We start from the raw sequence: 19,796 nt of genomic DNA on the forward strand, positions 1-19,796 counted from the left end.
GCCTTGGGGATGAAGATCGTGATGGATCTAAACAGGAAGAGGAATCTTGGCAGGTTCGATTGCTAGCGCGAACAAGAGTGGGGACATGGGGCAGCCCTCTCTTGGTCCTCTCTGCTGGAAATATGCAGAGCTGGTGGTGTTAGTTTGGAAACTTGCTTTGGGAGCGTTGTACAGGAGCCTCACCCAGGCGGTGAATTCTGCTCCTAGCCCAAACTGTTCCAGTACCTCAAGGAGGTAGTTCCATTCGACTGTCGAAGACCGTTTCTGCGTCCAGGGAGACGATCACCTCTGGTGTTCTCACCCCGGGTGGGGGGATCGTTATCGCATTCAGCAGCCGCCTGATGTTCGCTGTGAGCTGCCTACCCTTGACAACGCCCATTTGGCCCTCCGCGACCACCTCTGGTACGCAGCCTTTTGACCAGGACCATTGCGTGTATTTTCGCATCCACGCTCAGCAGTGAAATGGGTCTGTATAATCCATATTCCGTCAGACTTTATCTTTTTTGGGTATCAATGAGATTGTGGCCTGCGCTAGTGTGGGGGGTAGGGTGCCCACTGCCAGTGGGTCCGCGAACATGTCCCTTGGGTGTGGGGCCAGGACTGGTGCAAATTTTTTGTAGAAGTCATCCGGGAACCAGTCGGGTCCCGGTGCCGTCCCCGCCTGCAGTGAGCTGATGCTCTCCATGATTTTGTCCAGGTCTATTGATGCTACCAGCTCCCACTGTCTGACCTCCCCCAACACTGGTAGTTCTAGTCTGTCTAGGAACTGTTTCATTCCCGCGTCCCCGTTGGGGACGTGTACAGTCCCCGGTCGAAGGCCTTAAATGCCCGATTGACCTCCTTTGGCTCTGTTACCAGTCTGCCTCTGCTATCCTTAACCTGTGCTATTACCCTCGTGGCTGCCTGCTTTCTCAGCTGGTGAGTCAATAGGCGGCCAGCCTAGTCTCCGTGTTCGTCGAAGGTCACCTGTGTCTGGCGGAGTTCGTATACTGCTTTCCTATTGAGTAGCAGGGTAACACATACAGTCCCCCCCCACCCCCCAATGTTCGATGTAATCCAACTCTTGAAAGTGCATAATGAATGACGCCCATGAATTGTAGAATCCTTCCCCTCAGTTCAAATTTCACCTTTTCAAGAGTCAAGAATTCAACAGGTCCCCCCGCCAGGGCACAGGGTGGAGAGGTTGATCTCCACCCTAAACAGGATCCGCCTTTGGGCGATCAGTGAGGCGAAGGCTACAACATCTGCCTCCGTGCCCGTTTTCAACCCCAGCTGGTCCGACACCCCAAATATGGCCTCCAGAAGGCCCGGGTCCAGTTTCATGTGCACCACGAGAGATTACCCTAAAAACCTCCTTCCAGTAAACCTCCAGCTTTGGATAGGACCAAAACATATGAACGTAGTTTGCACCTTCTCCTCCTCCAAAATAGCCCTGTAAACTGCCGATACTACCGCCTTCTCCAGTCCTCTTGTCGTCAGCACCACCTCCAGTCCTCTTGTCGTCAGCACCACCTCCAACAATGTGGAAGCCGGCTCTACTGAGAAGCTCTGTATCTCCTTTCTGGCAAAGTTTTGAACCTGCATGTATGTAAATATTTCGCCCTGCTGCAGCCCATACTTTGCTCCCAGCTCCTTCAATCCCGCAAACCGACACCCAAGAAACTAATCTTTAAAAAAAAAAAATTTTATTAAAGGTTTTCATAAAATATCAATAACAAAATGAGAAAGAAAAAAGAACCCAACAGGGTTAAGTACAAAACACAATCTAAAAAAGCAACCCCCCAAACCCCTTCTCTTCCCCCCCCGTACATAAATAATAAATTAACATTAACACCCCGACTTAACACAATAGGTGTATACACCCCCTCAGACCCTCCAGTGTAAATAACATAAACAAAAATAAAGTAAACCCCCCCCCCCCCCGAGCTGCTGCTGCCATTGACCAATGTCTATCGTTCTGCCAGAAAGTCTAAGAACGGTTGCCACTGCCTAAAGGACCCTTGTACCGACCCTCTCAAGGCGAATTTCACCCTCTCCAATTTAATGAACCCTGCCATATCGCTGATCCAGGATTCCACGCTTGGGGGCCTCGCATACTTCCACTGAAGGAGAATCCTTCGCTGGGCTACCAGGGACGCAAAGGCCAGAATTCCGGCCTCTTTCACCTCCTGCACTCCCGGCTCCTCTGCCACCCCAAATATTGCGAGACCCCAGCCCGGTCTGACCCTGGATCCTACCACCCTCGACACCGTCCTCGCTACGCCCTTCCAAAATTCCTCCAGCGCTGGGCATGCCCACAACATATGGGTGTGATTTGCTGGGCTCCCTGAGCACCTAACACACCTGTCCTCGCCCCCAAAGAATCGGCTTATCCTTGTCCCGGTCATGTGTGCCCTGTGCAGCACCTTAAACTGTATGAGGCTGAGCCTCATGCACAAAGAGGAAGAATTCACCCTCCCTAGGGCATCAGCCCACGTCCCCTCTTCGATCTCCTCTCCCAGCTCCTCCTCCCACTTACCTTTCAACCCCCCCCGAGAGCACCCTGTCCTGTACTGTGTGTGGCAGTAGCCGCGGGAATTCCACCACCTGCCGTCTGGCAAATGCCCTTACCTGTAAGTACCTGATGGTGTTCCCCGGGGGGAGCCCGTACTTCTCCTCCAGCTCACCCGAGCTCGCGAACTTCCTGTCCACAAACAGGTCCCCCAACTTTCGTATCCCTGCCCTGTGCCACCCCGAAAACCTTCCACCTGTTCTTCCTGGGGCGAACCGGTGGTTCCCCCGTAATGGGGTCCACGCCGAGGCCCCAACTTCCTCCCCCCTATGCCGCCTCCACTGCCCCCAAATTTTGAGGGCTGCCACCACCACCGGGCTCGTGGTATACCGCCTTGGAGGGAGCGGCAGCGTGCCGTCGCCAGCGCCCCCAGACTCGTACCCACACAAGAATCCGTCTCCAGCCTCTTCCATGCAGTCCACTCCCCCTCCATCACCCACTTGCGCACCATCGTCGCATTGGCGGCCCAGTAGTACCCACAGCGGTTGGGCAGCACCAGTCCCCCCCCCCTATCTCTACTCCGCTCCAGGAATATCCTTCTCACCCTCGGAGTCCCTCGTGCCCACACAGACCCCATTATACTCCTGTTAACCCGCCTGAAAAAGCCTTTGGGATAAACACTGGGAGGCACTGGAACAGGAACAAAAACCTTGGGAGCACCGTCATTTTGATTGACTGCACCCTACCCGCCAAGGACCGTGGCAACGCGTCCCACCTATTGAACTCCTCCTCCATTTGCTCCACCAGCCTTGTAAAGTTAAGCCTATGCAGGGCCCCCCAGCTCCCTGGCCACCTGGACTCCCAAATACCTGAAGCTCCTCTCTGCCCTTTTTAGTGGGAGCTCGCCAATCCCCCTCTCCTGGTCCCCTGGATGAACTACGAACAGCTCGCTCTTCCCCATATTGTGCTTGTACCCCGAAAAGTCCCCGAATTCCCTAAGGATCCTCATTACCTCTGGCATTCCTCCCACCGGGTCCGCCACATACAGCAGCAGGTCGTCCGCATAAAGCGACACCCTATGCTCCTCCCCACCCCGCACCAACCCCCTCCAGTTCCTCGACTCTCTCAGTGCCATAAAGCCCCCCCCCCCCCCCATGCCTCATTAAAGGTCCTAACTAACAGCGGGCCCAATAGGTCCATATATTTTTCATAGAATTCGACCGGGAAACCATCCGGCTCCGGTGCCTTCCCCGCCTGCATGCTTCCTATCCCTTTGATCAGCTCCTCCAGCCTAATCGGGGCCCCCAGTCCCGCCACCAGTCCCTCTTTCACCTTTGGAAACCTCAATTGGTCCAGGACGCGGCCCATCCCTCCCTCCCGTGGGGGCTCGGATCGGTCCAGTTCCTCGTAAAAGTCCCTGAAGACCCCATTGATGCCAACCCCACTCCGCACCACACTCCTTCCCCTGTCCTTAACTCCCCCGATCTCCCTGGCTGCGTCCCGCGCCCGAAGCTGATGCGCCAGCATCCGGCTTGCCTTTTCCCCATACTCGTAGATCGCCCCCTGGGCCTTCCTCCACTGCACCTCCACCTTCCTGGTGGTCACCAGGTCGAATTCGGCCTGGAGGCTATGTCTCTTCCTCAACAATCCTTCCTCAGGCTCTTCCTCATACCTCCTGTCTACCCTCACCATTCCCCCCCCCCCCCCCCCCCCCCCCCCCGGCGCTCCTTGTGGGCCCTAATGGAGATCAGCTCTCCCCTCACCACCGCCTTCAGTGCCTCCCATACCATCCCCACTCGGACCTCCCCGTTGTCGTTGGTAAGAAACTAATCTTTTAGTGTTCTAATTCCTTTCTCCTACCATCTCTGAAAATTTCCACCCCACTTTGAGGACATACTCTTAACATGTTCTGTAACACTAACACTGTTCCAAATGAATAGGTTCAGAACAGATCTAAAGCTGAAAAGTTGGGATCTATGAGGAATTGTGGACCATACCAGCCTTGGTCTAACATGGACAGAAAAACTGAGTTCCACAAGTGAGACAAGCACGTTTGCACTTGATGTGGAGAGTGGCAACAAGGCATCTCAGTAAAATTGAACTTTGGGAAAACTCTCCACTGGCTGGAGTTAAATGTAGCACAAAGGAAGATGTTTGTGGTTGTTGAAGACCATTCATTTCTGTCCTGAGAAGTGCTACAGGAGTTTCTAGGTTCCTAGGTTCAACTATCTTCAGTTTGATCGAATTTCCTTCCATCATATGGTCAGAAGTGGGAATGTTTGCTTGCAACTCAGATACAAAGCAGTCCAATTCTGCATACAGCATGACCTGAACAATGCTGAGATGTAGACTGATAAGTGGCAAGTGACATTTGTGTGTAATGATCTCTGTAGAAACTGCTAACTTAGTTTTTAAAAAAATGAACTTCCAGTTAATTGCTAAAAAATCAACACAGGATTTCACATGATAAGATGTTTACTGTAACAAAAGACTAAAAGGCACTCTGATTAAACATAATCTTTATAGGCATCTTGTTCTTTAAACCAGAATTGTTTACTTGCGGCACAACCAAAAAGAAAAGCTCACTTGTACATGTTGCATTGTCCTTTAAGTAGACATTCAATTCTGCCGGAATAAATCCAAAATGATTCTTGGCTCCCGGAGATTTAGTTTTGTTCTTTTCGTTCTCAGCCTCATCTTCTAACCCCAGAACTGGCCTTCGTATGAGAGTACCACTGGAGCTCCTCCCTCTAGGAACTAAATTTGTACTTTGCTTCTGTCTTTGCAAAGGAAGACATGAATAATGTACCGGAGGTTCTGAGAAACACCAGTTTCTGTGAGGAGCTGAAGGAAATTAGTATTAATAAAGAAATTGGTTTTGGGAAAATTAATGGGATTGAAGGTGGATAAATCTCCAAGGCCTGATAATCTTCATCCGTTAGGTGAGTTGGACATTCTGAATTCTCCCTCTGTGTATCTGAACAGGTGCCGGAATGTGACGACTAGGAGCTTTTCACAGTAGCTTAATTGAAATGTTAATGTAAGCCTACTTGTGACCCTAATAAAGATTATTATTATAAGAGTACTGCAGGAAGTGGCCCTAGAAATAGTAGCTCCATTGGTGATCATTTTCCAAAATTCTTGGGACTCTGGAATGGTTCCTACAGATTGTAGGGTAACTAATATATAACCCTGTTATTAAAAAGGGAGGTAGAGAGAAAACTGGGAACTATCGACCAGTGAGACTAACTTTTGGAAAGCAGTGGCATAATCAGGCAAAGTCAGCATGGATTTACGAAAGGGAAATCATGTGTGACAAATCTACGAGCATTCTTTGAAAATATAACCAGAAGAGTTGACCAGGGAGAACCGGTGGACCTGGTTCATTTAGACTTTCAAAAGGCTTTTTGACAAGGTCTGACATAGCAGATTACTATGTAAAGTTGAACACATGGGATTGCAGGTAGTTTCTTGATGGATAGAAAGCTAGTTAGCAGACAGGAAGCACAAAGTTGGAATAAATGGGTCTTTTTCCGATTGGTAGGCAGCGACGAGTGGGGTACCGCTGGGATCTGTGCTAGGACTCCTACTGTTTATATAACATATTAATGATTTGGACGAGGGAACTAAATGTATTATCACCAAATTTGCACAGTTGGGTGGAAGGATGCAGAGATGCCTCAGTGTGATTTGGACAGGCTGAGTGGGTATCTGCATGGCAGATGCAGTATACCGTGGGCATCACGGTAGCATTGTGGATAGCACAATTGCTTCACAGCTCCAAGGTCCCAGGTTTGATTCCGGCTTGGGTCACTGTCTGTGTGGAGTCTGCACATCCTCCCCGTGTGTGCGTGGGTTTCCTCCGGGTGCTCCGGTTTCCTCCCACAGTCCAAAGATATGCAGGTTAGGTGGATTGGCCATGATAGATTGCCCTTAGTGTCCAAAATTGCCCTTAATGTTGGGTGGGGTTATGGGGATAGGGTGGAGGTGTTGACCGTGGGTAGGGTGCTCTTTCCAAGAGCCGGCGCAGACCCGATGGGCCGAATGGCCTCCTTCTGCACTGTAAATTCTATGAAATAATGTGAATAAATGTGAGGTTTTTTGCTTTCGTAGCAAAAATAGGAAGGCAGATTATTATTAAATTGAGAGAGGTGGATACTCAGCGAGGCCTTGCTGTCCTCGTGCATCAGTTGCTGAAAGTAAACGTGCAGGTATCGTAGGCATTAAAGACAAATAGTACGTTGACCATCGTAGAGAGAGGATTTGATTATAGAAATATGGATGTTTTAAAAATCTTTTTATTGGCATTTTCAAAATTATGTACATTGCCATTTGTTTTTGTTTATTATACAGGAAATATGGATGTTTTACTGCAAGGGGCATTGGTGAGGCCACACCTGGAGTACGGTGTGCAATTTTGATGTCCTTATCTGAGGAAGAATGTTCTTGCTATAGAGGGAGTGCAGCAAAGGTTTACCAGGCTGATTCCTGGTATGGCTGTCATATGAGGAGTGACAAGTCGTTTAAGATTATATTCATTGGAGTTTAGAAGAGTGATAGAGGATCTCGTAAAAACTTAAAATTCTACCAGAATTAGGGCAGCACAGTGGTGCAGTGGTTAGCACTGGTGTCTACGGTGCTGAGGACCCGGGGCCGGGATCGAACCCGGGTCACTGTCTATGTGGAATTTGCACATTCTCCCCGTGTCTGTGTTGGTTTCACCCCCCACAACACACAGGTGTGCAGGTTAGGTGGATTGGCCACACTAAATTGGCCCTTAATTGGGGGGGAAAAAAGAATTGGGTATTCTAAAATTTAAAAATAAATAAAATTCGGGCAGCACGATGGCGCAGTGGATTAGCCCTGCTGCATCACGGCGCCGAGGTCCCAGGTTCGATCCCGGCTCTGGGTCACTGTCCGTGTGGAGTTTGCACCTTCTCCCCGTGTCTGCGTGGGTTTCACCTCCACAATCCAAAGATGTTCAGGGTTCGGTGGATTGGCCACACTAAATTGCCCCTTAATTGGAAAAAAATGAATTGGGCACTCTAAATTTATGAAATAAATAAAATTCTACCAGGATTAGACCAGGTAGATTCAGAAAGAATGTTCCCGATGGTGGCGGAGCCCAGAACTAGGGGCCATAGTTTGAGGACGAGGGGTAAACCTTTCAGGACTGAGGGGAGGAGAAATTTCTTCACCCAGAGAGTGGTGAATCTGTGGAATTCACTACCACAGACATGCCAAAATGTTGTGTAATTTCAAGAAGGAATTACATGTATCTCTTGGGACTAAAGGAATCAAGAGATTTTGGAGGAACTTGATGATCATAATGAATGGCGGAGCAGGCTCAAAGGGCGGAATGGCGTCCTTTTTTTCTATGTAGCACAATCTAGGCGAATCTTCCAGCTCTGTTTTAATTTATGAATTTGTCTTCTCAATCTGAATGTGAGCTTCCATGCACATTCCAGTGCAGTGATCCGCAGAGACTTTGGCTGTTAGCTGCACGCTCTTCTCTCATGCTACACTAGTGTTAGGCAATGACCATCTGTAACAAGTGCTAGCCAAACCAGGTCACTTTGAAATTTAATGTGTGACTTATCTTCCAATCCCCACCATAAACATCCAGTGGTTACCATTGTCCATATGCTTAACTAGACCAGCCACAGAAATACTGCAGCTGCAAGAGCAAGTTATAGGTTGGGTTTTATGCAGCAAGTAACTTCTCATCTGACTTCCCAAAGACTTCACTATCTACAAGGAACAAGTCAGGAGCTTGATGGAAGATTGCCATTTGCTTGGATGAGTGCAACTGCAATAATTAAGCTCAACACCATCCAAGACAAAGCGGCCTGCTTTATAGATGTCCCCATCGCCCACCGTAAACATTTACTCCATCCCACCAGAGCATTGTCGTTGCAGTGTGTATTGTCCAATAGATGCATTGCAGTGGTTCACCAAGATATCTATAGTGGCATCTTCTAAAACTGTGACAACCACACCTTCGAAGAACAAGGTCACAGGTCGATTCATGGATCACTGGCACTAATACTGAAGAAAGAGGGAGTTATAACATTGGGACAGTGTTCACCTGAACCACGCCAAGACCAATGTACTGACAAAACCAGTTTGGGCCATGTGGTGACGGGAAGAGGTGAAAGAGTTCATTTGGAAGTTTAAGGCAAAAGGACAAGACAATAGTGCACAATAATGATGTAAATAATAATCTGAGTGTGACAGGAAGGGACAAAGCGCAAGGCCGACTGCATTAAACAGATTTTTGATCGATCAAGTAAGTCTAGGGTTATGGGATGCAGGCAGGAAAGTGGAATTATGGTCACAATGAGATCAGCATTGGTCTTGAATTGCAGAACAGGTTCAATGAACCAAATAGCCTGCTCTTGTTTATTCTAATCCTAAGGCAGTTTCCCGGCAAGTAAAGCTGTACCAAATATGAAGCCAATGCATATCTTCAAAATAACTGCACAAAAGACAACAGAAGTTGTCTTCTTGTATTTGAAGGCAACTGACTGAATTTAGAGTTTGCTCCACCTAATCAATTTTATCTTGAAAATGTTAACAAAGCAGTCTTGAACTGAATTTCAGAGTTATACAACTCTGCAAAGAAAATTCTTGTAAATGTATGAGATTTACAACAGAAATTAATCTCATGTCTACAGCCCTTCATTTTTGACTCAACTTTGAAACAGCCTGCTTTTTTCTAGTGCATGCGATACCCACATACATTTGTTTTGAAAAATATATTTATTTGGGTTTTCAAGATTTTAACATTTTTATCTCACACAAACAAACCATACCCCTTGATGGCAACCCAGATCCCCAAAATGTAAGACAAACAAACCCCATCTCTAGTGGAACCCCCCCCATCTGCCTCTCTCAGAGCAAATTTCACCGTCTCCAAATACAAGAAATCCAAATACAGGAAATCCATTAGATCCCCCAGCCATATCGAGGCATGGGGGAAGAGAAGCTGACCTCTACCACAACAGATCCCGCCTTCGAGCAATCAACGAAGTGAAGGCTAAAACATCTGCGCCTGCAGCTCCGGCCGATCTGAATCCCCGAATATGGCCTCCAGGGGATCCGGATCCAAATCCAGGACCTCAGACATGGTTGGCTGAACCCCTCCCACACAGCCAACAGCCGGCTCTACCTCTCCGTCATTAATTGTGCCCTGTGTGCCACACCCAATTGAATCAACCCCAGCCTCACGCATGAGATTTTGCCTTTGTGACCTGTTCTCCAGGTCTACTTTGGCTGTTGATCTCTGCCACCATCCGCAGCTCCTCGTCCATCGAGGTGAACTGATCACTATGCCATGACAATTCCTCCTCCACCCCCTTCATTTTCGCCCCTTGCTCCAAACTGCTGTCGGAGCCTTCAACTCCTCTCTCATTGGGGCAATGATCTCACCCATTCCTTAAGCGAGGTCATCATCTCTGTCCGATGCCTTTCAAAATGTTTTGAGAACAACCATCCAAACTCCCCAACCATCACTTCAGCCATCTTTTCCACCGTGATGGGCTCGACCCCACTCGATGGACTCTCTCCCGCCAATCTTTTTCCCTGTAGCAGTTCTCGGCATACTATTGCTCACTCCCTTTTTCTCTGGATTCTCTTTTCTGGTTTTGACATTCTATGTGCCTCAGACCTTCCCACAGCTTCTCACAAAAGAATTGTCCCAAAAACTGCGTGCAGAGGGCTTAGAAAAAACTGCTCTGGCAGGAGCCACCAAACATGCGACCTCCATCTATATGCAGCAACCGGAAGTCCTCCCCTTCAAGCAACTCTATAACACATTTGCATTACTCAATTGAAATATAAAATCAATATTTTCCCATCTTCCTCCTTATTGGTATTTCCTCATACAAAGCAGCATTGTTCTTTTTCTAAATCCAATCATTCATGGAATATGGGTTTCATTGGCAAGGATGGCATTTATTGTCCATCCTTAATTGCCCTTGAGTTGGAGGTGAGCCTCTACCTTGAACCACTGCAACCCATCTGGAGAAAACACGAGTGCTTTTTGGTAGAAAGTTCCAGGATTTTGACTGCAACAATAATGAATGGTATTACATTTCTAAGACTGAATGGTATGACTTGGACATGAACTTGCAGGGAGCTTGGGTAGTAATCTGGGGTTTTTTAACCTTTTCGTGGTTCTTTTTTAATTTTGTCCCCAATTGCTTGTACTCCCTCAGCAGAACTTTATTCTTCGTCCTACCTGTGTCATTGGTAACTGCATGGATCATGACAACTGGATCTTACACTCCCACTCGAGCCCTGAGAAGATATCTTTAACCCCAGCACCAACATGCCCTCCGTGATTCATGCTCCTGGCCTTAGAGAATGGTATTTATTTCCTAACTATACTGTCCCCTACTGCAACTACATTCCTTTTCACTCACCCCATTTGAATGGCTCCCTGCATTATTGTGCTATAGTCAGTTTGCTTATCCTCCCGACAGTCTCTGCTTTCACACACAGGTTGCTTGAACCTTTTGGAGAATTGCAGGTGCTGAATTCAGACATTACTATCCTCTGGATCCTCCTACCGTTCTCACTTGCAGTCATACCCTCCACCTTTCTCACTTGCAGTCATACCCTGCTGTCCCTGACCACAGACTGAATCTGAAGTACCGAGCCTAAGGAGCATGACTGCCTCTTTGAAAGTTCAGGTAACTTTCCCCCCTTCCTGATGCGTTGCTGTGTCAGAAGCTAGGACTCTAGCTCATCAGCTCTGAGCTGAGGTTCCTTGAGCTGCTGTTGATAACCTGTGGCCATCTCGTGCTCCAGCAGCAACAAGTTATCTTGTGCTACAGCAGCGACACATCAACTGCCCTGCCATCTTAATTGTGCTTAATTTAACTAATTAACTTTCAAGTTTATCACTCCACTGTTTGGTGTTATTAATTAAGCTATAAATGTAATGCAATACCTATATCTCCTCAGTACTGGTTCAAACTACTGAGTACATTTAGTGGAATAAAATCTTAAAAATGTACTAAAAAAGCACCTACCAACTTACCTAATTAAAGCTTTGAACACTCAACAGCTTCTGAAATGGAAAAAAATAAAGAAACAGCACTTCTTTCTCCTTTTCTACAGCATCCCCAACTCCACCAAATTGCCACTCGTAGCTCGTTGTACTCCAGCCTCGTCACACTCTACTCCCACCCCCTCTACCATTATCTGCCATCTAAGGTTTGGAGTGTGATGGGGTAGAGGAACCTGATTGTTTATGTGCATAGATGTTAGAAAGTGGCAACACATATTGAAAAGCATATGGCAACTTGAGCTTCATAAATTAAGGTTCTGAGTACAAAAGCGGAAATTATGCTTAACCGTTATAAAGCTTTGGGAGTTTGGTCACAAAATGTAAGGACATATTTGAGGGTCTATGAGGGTGCTGAAGAGATTTGCCAGAATGGTTCCAGGGATACGGTATTTTAGCTGCAAGTTGGAATAGCAGGGGAATCTTCTCCCTGTGAGATTGAGAGGTGATTTAGTAGAAGTGTACAAATCATGACTGGGTTAGTAATGATATACAAAGGCTATTCCCATTAGCTGAAGGTACAAGGGCTAGGGGTGACAGACTTTTAAAGTATTTGGGCAAAGATACAAGGGGTGTAAGGAAGTACTCTTTTACATGGCGAATGGTAATCTCAAATCAATGCCTCCAAATGTGATGCATGTGGAGAGATTGAATATGCGCTTAAGGGAAATAAACTTGGAGATAAGGGATAGAAAAGGGTAATGGGGCTAACTGAATTGCCCTGCAGAGTGCTAGCATGAATTCATAAGGGCCAAATGGCCTCCTGTGCCCTAATGACTTTACGACTCAAATTTATAGGTGGCACAGTGGTTAGCACTGTTTCTTCACAGCGCCAGAGTCCCAGGTTTGATTCCCGCTTGGGTCACTGTCTGTGCGGAGTCTGCACGTTCTCCCCTTGTCTGCGTGGGTTTCCTCCGGGTGCTCCAGTTTCCTCCCACAAGTCCCGAAAGACGCGTTGGTAGGTGAGTTGGACATTCTGAATTCTCCCTCCGTGTCCCCGAGCAGGCGCCGGAGTGTGGCAACTAGGAGATTTTCACAGTAACTTCATTGCGGTGTTAATGTAAGCCTACTTGTGACAATCATAAAGATTATTGTGCAGCATGGCAGCATAGTGGTTAGCACAATTGCTTCACAGCTCCAGGGTTCTAGGTTTGATTCCGTCTGGGTCACTCTGTGCGGAGTCTGCATGTTCTCCCTGTGTGTGCGTGGGTTTCCTCTGGGTGCTCCGATTTCCTCCCACTGTCCAAAGATGTGCAGGTTAGGTGGATTGTACTTGCTAAATTACCCGTGGTGTCCAAAAAGGTTGGGTGGGGTATTGGGTTATGGGGATAGGGTGGATGTGTGGGCTTGGGTAGGGTGCCTTTCTAAGGGCCGGTGCAGACTCGATGGACCGAATGGCCTCCTTTTGCAGTGTAAATTCTATTATTTTCAGTAACTGATTCTGGTTTGACTTCCATTCGTGGCATTTAATATTGGGTGCTGAAAAAATTGAGCTATGGTTGCATGTTATTGGTGACTTATACAAAGTGGCCTTGGTGCTATGATTGAGTCTGAAATTGGAGAAAATGCTAAGATTATGCACATGTGACTAGAGATGGCAGTGATGTGTTGCAAATTCTTGTAAAGCAAGGGTAAATTAGAGATAGGGTGATGCTTTAAGAATAGGATTGAACTGGACTTTTTAAAGGTTGTGGAGGTAGAGAGTAATTTGGGGAGTTATAGGAACAGTGTCTGAGAATATGGAGAGTGACAGTCACGGAACTTGAGCCCAAGAAAGGAAAGTTGGGTAGTTTGGAATAAAGGTGACAGCAAGTATGAAGATGGGGTGGTGGGATCATGGCAGAAACTGCAGCTTGTGTAATGGCCAATGCGAAATTGAAAAGGGCTTTAGAGACACGCCGCACAGGAGGTAAGAGGGTGTATACTGACTGATCAAGTGGCTTCAGATGCTAAAATTTTAAATTAACAAAACTCTCAATAGATTAGAAGGTGCTGACAGGATTTGAGGTGTATTTTTTGAGTGCAGTAGGGGGATGATTAGCTTGCATGGCACAGTGGTTAACACTGCTGCAGACCAGGAACCTGGGTTCCATTTTGGCCTTGGGTGACTGTCTGTATGGAGTTTGCACATTCTCCCCATGTCTGCCTGGGTTTTCTCTGGGCGCTCCAATTTCTTCCCACTGTCCAATGAGTATTATTTAAATGGTGATAGATTAGGAAATATTGATGTGCAACGTGACCGTAGTGTCCTAGTACACCAGTTACTGAAAGTAAGCATATAGATAATCTTTATTATCGCAAGTAGGCTTACATTAACACTGCAATGAAGTTACTGTGAAAATCCCACATTCCCAAAGTCGCCACATTCCGGCGCCTGTTCGGGTACACGGAGAATTCTGAATGTCCAACTCACCTAACAAGCACGTCTTTCGGGACTTGTGGGAGGAAACTGGAGCACCAAGAGGAAACCCACATAGACACGGAGAAAGTTCAAACTCCGCATAGACGGTCACCCAAGCCGGGAATCGAACCTGGGACCATATTTTCAAAATGTCTGTAGTTATTTTGGAATTTTTGTGACGTGGGAATTAGTGATCTTTTTATTCGGGTGGTACTTGACTTTGTACTGGTCATTAGCACTAAATTTCCATGCTAAGTTCCAGAGGACAGCAACTCTGGCTGTAATATCAATTTCAAAATATTCCTCCATTTAAGATGGGTAAAAATGCAGACAAAACATCAAATTTGAAGAAGTAAAAAACTGACCAAAGATTTGTCTGATCTGATTCTACCTGGTATTTTGGGTAATCTACCCGGTATTTTGGGTTTTTTGGATATTTAAACTGTATCTAATATGTTAGAGTAATGAAATACCCCAAATTTTCCACCTTTCACTTCAGATACGTGAGGTTGTAATCTTGTAGCTTTCATGCGTTCTGACTGTCATCATTTCCCCCCTCTTGTCACAGAAATGCTATGAACACAAGCAGTACAGACATGGGTTGAAGTTCTGCAAACAAATTCTTAGCAATCCAAAATATGCAGAACATGGAGGTAAGTTAACTTTGGATCGATGGCTTTGATAGTGAATTTGTATTTACTCGTTAATGGGCCTAAACATTATGTGCCTTGTCTTTGCATCTATGTATGTTTTTATAATGTGAACATCATCTTTGGTGTGGTATATAGAATTGCTGCTATGATTATGGTTAATAGTTGGGAGGGTGATTGAGGTTGGAGGGGCAGTGGGGGTAAATTCATAGATGTATTAGTTTGCAGAATAATGATTGATATTAAAAAAAAATATTCATGGATGAGGGTGTCACTGACCACGCTAGCATTTAATGTCCACCACTAATTGCCATTTAGAAGGTGGTGATGAGCTGCCGCCTTGAACCGCTGCAGTTCATGTGGTGTAGGTACACCTAAAGTGCTGTTGGGAAGGGAGTTTTCAATCGAGTAACCATGCAGATACGGTGATATATTTCCAAGCCAGGACGGTGTGTGACCTGGAGGGGACTTCAGGTGGTGGCGTCCCCATGCGCATGTACTAGATGGTGGTCATTATCAGTTTGGAAGGTATTGTCTGAGGAGTCTTGGTGAGTTCCTGCAGTGCATCTTGTAGATGGTCCACTCTGCTGCCATTGTGTGTTGGTGGTGGAGGGAGTAGTGTATCTGTGGATGGAGTGCCAATCAAGCACGGTAGCATTGTGGATAGCACAATTGCTTTACAGCTCCAGGGTCCCAGGTTCGATTCCCGGCTTGGGTCACTGTCTGTGCGGAGTCTGCACATCCTCCCCGTGTGTGCGTGGGTTTCCTCCGGGTGCTCCGGTTTCCCCCCACAGGCCAAAGATGTGCAAGTTAGGTGGATTGGCCATGATAAATTGCCCTTAGTGTTGTGTGGGGTTACTGGGTTATGGGGATAGGGTGGAGGTGTCGACCTTGGGTAGGGTGCTCTTTCAAAGAGCCGGTACAGACTTGATGGGCTGAATGGCCTCCTGCACTGTAAATTCTATGAAAGTGGGCTACTTTGTCTAGGATAGTGTTGGGCTTCTGGAGTGTTGTTGGAGCTGCACACATCCAGACGACTGGGGAAGACTAACTCCTGACTTGTGCCTTGTAGATGGTGGGCAAGCTTTGGGGAGTCGGGAGGCGATTTATGCACTGTGGGACTTATAGTCATGTAGCTGCTCTTGTAGTCACTGTATTTATATGGCTCGTCCAGTTTAGTTTCTTTCAGTGATCAATCCCCCACCCCTGCCCATATGTTGATAGTGGGGGAATTCAGCGAAGGTACAGCCATTGCATGCCAAAGGTTAGATTATCTCTTCTTGGAGATGGTCATCGTCTGTGTCACAAATGCTACTTACCACTTGTCAGCGCATCCTGGATATTGTCCAGGTGTAGCTGCATTTGGATATGGACTGCTTCAGTGTCTGAGGAGTCATGAATCTTGCTGAACGGTTGTAAAGTCATCAATGAACATCCCCACTTATGATGAAAGGAAAATCAGTGATGAATCAGCTGAAGATGGTTAGAATATGACACTGAGGACCTCCTGCAGTGATGTCCTGGTACTGAGATGATTAACTTCCAACAATCACAACCAGCTCCTTTTGTGTTAGGTATGACTAACCAGCAGAGGGCTTTCTCCCTGACTCCCATTGACTCCAGTTTTGTTTGGGCTCTTTGATGTCATACTCGGTCAAATACTGCCTTGATATCAAGGGCAGTCATTCTCACCTCGCCTCTGGAGTTCAGCTCTTCCGTCCATGTTTGAACCAAAGCTATAGTGAGGTCAGGAGCAGAGTGACCATGAGGGAACCCAAATTGAGTTATCAGTGTGTAGGTTTCTGCTAAGCAAGTGCCACTTGACAGCGCTGCTGGTGACAGCTTCCATCACTTTACTGCTGATCGAGAGTAAACTGATAGGGTAGTAATTGACTGGGTTGGATTTGTTCTGTTTTTTTTGTACAGGATGTACCTGGGCAATTTTCCATATTTCCGGCTTGGTGTACTGGAAAGCTTGGTGAGTGGCGTGGCAAGTTATGGAACACAAGTGTTCAGTACTATTGCTGGAGAATGATCAGGGCCGTTGCAGTACCCAGTGCCTTCAGCCGTTTATTAATAACGGATGCAGTGAATTGAATTGGCTGAGGAGTGTCAATTGTGATGGTGATTTCCGGAGGAGGCCAAGATGAATCATCCACTTGGTACTTTAGCTTTATCGTTTGCACGAATGAGCTTGACTCCACCATCATTGAGAATAGGGATATTTTTGGAGCCACCTCCAGTGAGTTGTTTAATTGTCACCGCCATTCACAACTAGATGCGGCAGGAGTGCAGAGCTTCGATCTGATCTTTTGGTTATGGGATCACTTAGTTCTGCATATCGCATGTTGCTTGCGCTGTTGGGCAAACAAGTAGCATGTATTGTTGCTTCACCAGGTTGACACCTCATTTTCAGGTATGCCTCGTGCTGCTCCTGGCATGCTCTTGCGCACACTTCGTTGAACAACCGTTGATCCTCTGACTTGATGGTGGTAATAGTATTGGGGATATGAGGTTACATATTGTGGTTGTAACCTCAATCACTATTCTGCTGTTGCTGATGGCCCACAGCCCATCATGATTTCCCAGTCTTGAGTTGCCAGATCTGTTGGAATTTACCCCATTTAGCATGGTGGTAGTGATGCACAACACAATGGTGGGTATCTTCTTTGTGAAGCTGAGATTTTATTACCACAAGGACTATGCGGTGGTTGCTCTTACCAATATTGTCCTGGACAGATGCATCTGCGACAGGCAGATTGTTGAGGATGAGTTCAAGTATACTTTTTCCTCTTGCTTCCCTCACCACCTGCTGCAGACCCAGCCTAACAGCTATGTCCTTTAGGACTTGGCCAGGTCGGTCAGTAGTGGTGCCACCAAAGCACTGTTGGTAATGGACATTGAGGTCCCTCACCCAGAGTAGATCTGTGCCAATGCCAACCTCCGTGCTTGCTCCAAGTAGAGTTCAACATGGAGAAGCCTGATATAGTCAGCTGAAGGGTTGTGGCAGCTTCCTTGTCCATGTTTGACCTGATGCCATGAGACACATGGAGTCCAGAGTCAATGTTGAAGACAGGGCAGCCACCTCTGCCGTTGGGACAAGACATACCCAAGGATGGCGATGGTGGTGTCTGGGATATTATTCCTTGAATATGACTCAGGCTGCTGCTTGAATAGTCTGCGGAACAGCTCTCCAAACTTTGGCACAAACCCCCAAATGTTAGTAAGGAGGACTTTGCAGGGTTGTACCCTCCATAAACTTAAGGTCATCAAAACTCTGCTGCTTGAGTCTTAAACTTATGCCACATCCCATTTACCCATCACTCCCTGCTCGTTGGCCAGGAGCTGCTGGTTAAGTAGCTTCCTATTTTAAAATCCTTGTTTTCAAATCCCATCGCGGCCTCACCCCACCCTACCTCTGTGATATCCTGCAGCCGCACAACCCTCCAAGATATTTGCACTTCTCTAGTTTTGGCCTTGTGAGAATGGGTCACTGCATCATTGGCAGACATGCCTCCAGCTGCAAATCATTGGGCTCTGGAACTTCCTCCCCAAGTGTCTCTGCTTTCCTCTAAAATGATTTTTAAAACCTACCTCTTTACCAGGTATTTGGTCACCTGCCCTAAATTTTACTTTGAAGTGCTCCCGTGAAGCACCTTACGATGTTTTACTGTTTTAAAGATATATCAATCCACGTTGTTGTAGTGCCGGTGTGGTTCAGCTATACAGTGACTTAAGTTGTTGTGTCATTGAAGAAAGGGCCATGATTTGTTTTTTAAATTGGTTTTGTGTCATAAGCTTTATTAAGTGCATAGAGATTTCCTTTTTAGGTGGGTCTTATCCTTCATTTTCCCATGGGTGTTCCTTGCCACTGCAAACTACCTTTTGGGACTATTTTTTCTCTTCCTTTAAAAATAATTTAGAATGGCCAATTATTTTTTCCAGTTAAGGGGCAATTTAGAGTGGCTAATCCACCTATCCAGCACATCTTTGGGTTGTGGGGGTGAAATCCACGCAGACAAGGGGAGAATGTGCAAACTCCACACGGACAGTGACCCGGGGCTGGGGTCGATTTTTGGGACTACTCTGGTTGATCAGTTTTATGGGATTTTGATTTATTGACATAACACCTGTTTCTGCATTTTTGGCATGATGAATCAGGTAAGGAAAAACAATTAATCTTTGGCATGTGTGGCCCAGTGCTCTGACTTTTTTCTGCTTGTTTTATTTTTTTAATACTAAATCTGAATATTATTCTGAAATCTGAGAGCAATGGTTCATATTGAATAAACACTATTTATCAGGCTGATTTTGTTTTTACTTGATTTTCCTACTCTGATTTTCTATACATATAGTTTTTTTATGGGGCAGCATGGTAGCACAGTGGTTAGCATTGTTGCTTCACTGCCAGGGTCCCAGGTTCTTATTCCGGCTTGGGTCACTGTCTTTGCGGAGTCTGCACCATCTCCCCTTTTTTGCGTGGGCTTCCTCCGGGCACTCCGGTTTCCTCCCACAAGTCCCAAAAGACACGCTTGTTAGGTGAATTGGACGTTCTGAATTCTCCCTCGGTGTACCTGAACAGGTATTGTGACAACTAGGGGATTTTCACAGTAACTCCGTTGCAGTGTTAATGTAAGCCTACTTGTGACACTAATAAAGATTATTATATATATATATATAATATCCTACAGTGCAGACAGAGGCCATTTGACCCTTCGAGTCTACACCAATATTTCAAAAGTGCACCCTACCTAGCCCTGCAAACCCTGCCCAATCTGTAACCTCACTTAATCTTTTGGACAGGAAAGGGCAATCGATCTTGGCTAATCCACCGAACCTGCGCATCTTTGGACTGGTGGAGGAAACCTGAGCACCCAGAGGAAACCCATGCAGGCACTGGGAGAACATGCAAACTCCACACACAGGCAGTCGCCCCAGGTTGGAATTAAACCTGAGTCCCTCTGCTGTGAGGCAGCTGTGCTAACCACTGTGTTGTGTGAGGGGGGGTGGGGTGTTGTGTGGAGCATTGGGATTGAATAGAGGGCCAGCGATAGGTGGGGATTGACAATGATGGCGTGGGCAGAAAGGCAAAAGGAATGTATATGGTGGTGATCAAGGCTAAGAAGGGTGCTGATAGTGTCATATTAAGAGGTCAGACTGTGTTAATGGCAAAGCAAAGGT

At 46.6% G+C, this 19,796-nt stretch overlaps 1 protein-coding gene across 1 annotated transcript in view; it reads left to right on the forward strand.

Annotated features, from left to right (window-relative positions):
- The window catches only part of naa15a (N-alpha-acetyltransferase 15, NatA auxiliary subunit a), a 138,240-nt gene that overhangs the window by 17,330 nt on the left and 101,114 nt on the right, over window positions 1–19,796 (forward strand). The window contains exon 2 of the mRNA XM_072495593.1: window positions 14,534–14,618. Coding sequence (XP_072351694.1) covers window positions 14,534–14,618 — 85 coding nt within the window. The remainder of the gene's footprint in view (window positions 1–14,533; window positions 14,619–19,796) is intronic.

The sequence above is a fragment of the Scyliorhinus torazame genome, chromosome 3 (genome assembly GCF_047496885.1).
Source record: "Scyliorhinus torazame isolate Kashiwa2021f chromosome 3, sScyTor2.1, whole genome shotgun sequence".
Lineage (NCBI taxonomy): Eukaryota > Metazoa > Chordata > Chondrichthyes > Carcharhiniformes > Scyliorhinidae > Scyliorhinus > Scyliorhinus torazame.